This window comes from Anarrhichthys ocellatus, unplaced genomic scaffold (genome assembly GCF_004355925.1).
Source record: "Anarrhichthys ocellatus isolate YVR2014 unplaced genomic scaffold, GSC_Weel_1.0 scaffold2, whole genome shotgun sequence".
Taxonomy (NCBI): domain Eukaryota; kingdom Metazoa; phylum Chordata; class Actinopteri; order Perciformes; family Anarhichadidae; genus Anarrhichthys; species Anarrhichthys ocellatus.
Window position 1 is genome coordinate 13031949 of NW_022280032.1, and position 3385 is coordinate 13035333.

General features: G+C 43.6%; 2 protein-coding genes across 2 annotated transcripts in view; one reads left to right on the top strand and one right to left on the bottom strand.

Annotated features, from left to right (window-relative positions):
• The window catches only part of LOC116390638 (transcription factor Maf-like), a 40882-nt gene extending 38557 nt beyond the window's left edge, over positions 1–2325 (top strand). The window contains exon 3 of the mRNA XM_031860515.1: positions 451–2325. The gene's annotated coding sequence lies outside the window, so the exon portion shown is untranslated. The remainder of the gene's footprint in view (positions 1–450) is intronic.
• The window catches only part of wwox (WW domain containing oxidoreductase), a 114468-nt gene continuing 111102 nt past the window's right edge, over positions 20–3385 (bottom strand). Inside the window, exon 9 of the mRNA XM_031860503.1 lies at positions 20–1815. Coding sequence (XP_031716363.1) covers positions 1624–1815 — 192 coding nt within the window. The 3' untranslated portion in view covers positions 20–1623. The remainder of the gene's footprint in view (positions 1816–3385) is intronic.

Below are 3385 nucleotides of genomic sequence, written 5' to 3' on the forward strand. Positions count from 1 at the left end.
TGTGTGTGTGTGTGTGTGTGTGTGTGTGTGTGTGTGTGTGTGTGTTTGTGCCTAAAGGAGGATCAGAGTTATTCTGCTGCTTTTCTGATTGGAGGAGTGAAACTCTGCATCTGTGGGATCGGCTGGTTGTCTTGTCCTTAGCACAGGGGTCGGACATAAAGCATATGAGCAAAGCATAGAGAAAATGTTTAGTTTTTTTATTAAATGTACCATCAAACACACTGTGTAATGTTGATGCTTTCTTAGTTCACATACAATACATTTTTCTTCTCAGGAACTGCCCTACTTAGTCAGACTTCAGCGTTCGCTCGCTACACAAATATATAAATACCTCCCCCTAATGGCCTCCAAATGAATGGGCTTCCACTTTGTGTCTAAAATGATTTCACACACGTTATTGTAAAACAGATTTGTATTAAATGTTCTTTCTCATTTGTTTTTCTCTTACAGATATCATGACACTGGAATGCTGATGTTTCAAGAGCAACCTACGGCACCCAGACTGCCATAAAGCACAATGTCTCAAAAGCGTCTACACAGCGGCGTCAGGGCAACCAATCCACAGCCAACCCAAAGCCAGAGTTCAATATTAAAACAATGATGATTAAATAACAACAGGAGACTGAAATCACATTCTTCTACTCCAACAACAAGGGAAGAAACACAGAAATTAAAGGACTCTAGAAATAAGATTCACCACCATCTGTATTTGTCATTCAAATGGACACGGATCTTCCCACGAATACCTCCAAATTGTACTTTAGACTTACCAGAGTATAGATTATTAATACGTAGCTTGAGTCAAATAGCAAGCAGAAAAAAATATGACGTTCACACCCCTTTAGCACATGCCCAGAAATCAGGATATTGTAAATACTGTACAGAAAACAAATAGGGACATTGATAATAAACTAAATTATTGCAGAATAATGTATATAGCAATGAGAATCATACCTAGTGTGTGTTTATATATCCATGAGTGTCACATGCCCATTACTCCTTATTTCTTCTATGCCCAAAAAGATTTAGCACAAAGATGAACCAACGCTCTCTGTATCTCCATAGAAAACATCTACGTAGAACTCGACAAGGGACACTGAATTTAATTGGGATGACATCATATTTGCCATGTAGTGCACTATTGCTGGAAACAGATGCATATGCCATTGAGTATATGCTTATTAGGTAACCCTGTACTGTTCGCAAGACAGGTCATTTGCTCATTTAAATAGAGAAGACTTGAGAGAGTTATGAAAAGCTACAGAAACAAACAGAGAAAGAAAGAACAAACTTTAAGAGATCCCTGAATTCGTCCCTGATTTCGTCCCAAATCTTCTTCGTCCCCCACCTCCCATTGTAAACAACCACAGCAGAGCTGAACACAACCTAAACTTTAATTTATTCAGTAGAGTGTATATGAAAACCCCCCCTGTGCTGTATGTGTGGTGTGTTTTAGCCCCCGTAGTGACGTTACAGATCCAGAAGGACTTGGCAGCTCCCTTGTATTATGCAGTCAGAGTACAGTTACCTTTTATTCAGTTCATACCAAACTGGAAATCACCGTGACCCACCATCTTTGAGTCCTTTGTTTGGCTAGTCCACCTCCTCCCCGCCTTGTTTCCATCAGAGGGCCTGTATGCCCGCTGACCTCTCTGCCACCAGGCGCTCGCTGAGCTCCCACAGGCTGGCGGCGCTGCTCTGGTCCTGGGCCTGGGTGGACGGCAGGCAGCGGAAGCAGTTGTTGAAGTACATGCCGCCTAACCCCTCCAGCTCCGGAGCTACGGCACAGTACACCGTGGTGGCCGCCCCTTGTTGCTGTGGACGGAGAACACACAGAAAGAGATACGAGTTCAGCGGGTGACTCGTGAGACAACGAGACGGCATCGGCCTGCAGGAGGAGACAAAATCTAAAGAGCCCGATTACTGACTCGGACATTAGGACGAGTCCTGTCCAGACTTAAAGAGAGTGCAAACAGCGGACACCGACCAAACCGCTCTGTCCTCTTTGAGACGCATACGTCTATACACACGCAGAAAAAGAGACAGCAGGACCGAGTGTCAACAGGAAAAAAAAAAAAAAAAAACACACGCGGCCGCTCCCCTCTCCCTGCAGCCCATGATGACTGGGTCATATTACCATGGGAACAGCATAGCCCCTTACTGTACATATATTTATATACATATATTTATTTATTTATTTCTCTACCCGGTGTGTACAGAACCTCTGGCGATATGGGACCATGAGAATGCTACAGATGGAAAGACTCACAGTGGAGAACATGAAAATTACACCAGCTCCTGTCTGGATTGGAATCACCAGGGAAACCACAGCTCATATTTAGTTTAGTGTAAAAGACGCGGTTATGAACATGGTTATGAACATGGTGTGTGTATATGGGTTCAGCCAGGCTGTCAAAGTTGAGAATAAGGAAATGATGCAAGTACAATTCTGTACCTACGTGTTTAGAACAGAGCTTGGTTGGTTATAGATAAGCATTATCTTCACAAACAATACACACTCATGCATGCACACAAACACACACACACACCACAAGGCTTTCCCTCTGGCTCTTTCTCAGTAAGTCCTCTCTCAAGTTTAATTCTGAAGATCACTCAAGTCTCAACCCAGAAATGTCCTCTGTCTCATGTCTTCTCAAGCCGAGACGCACTGTAAAAGTGAAACAGTATTTGGACGCATCCTGCTAAGTTCTCTAATACACCCTGTCCCATCAGTCAGTAATTAGTAGGGATATTCTTGGAGGAGGGAAATGTATGTGACATTTGAAAATGAAAGTTGAAACTGCAGCAGAATAAACACGTCAGAGAGAATTACACACATAACCCAACTGCTCACAGAGGGATCTTTCATGTTGCAGCTCAGGCTAAAAGCTGCTGTGACAGCTTCCCTGCAAACTCCGGGCCTGGAGACGACTTCTATACGGCCACATGAAATGGCTCGCCTCTTTATCTCCCAATGAGAGGCAGCGAGAGTGAGACGGAGGGCAGAGAGAGTGAGAGGGAACACTGATGTGGAGGCTAAGGACTAATGTTTAGCACAGAGCCCTGGCACACAGTGAGACAACCTCGTATACCCAGTAGTCAAACATGGGCGAGACACACAAACATGCATACATGCATGATGGAGCCACATTACATGCCAACTCTTTGAAGAGCTTCCTAAAGCAGCTGTGAGACAAACACCCATGAAGTGGAAAGATCCATCGAGGTCTAAAGCGTTTATACTGTCACATGCAAGTACAGAAATATGCACATAAATGCAAATGCAATGAATGAAATACACACACCAACCAGATTCTTAGAAATATTATTTCTCATCAACACACACACACACACACACACACACACACACACACACACACACACA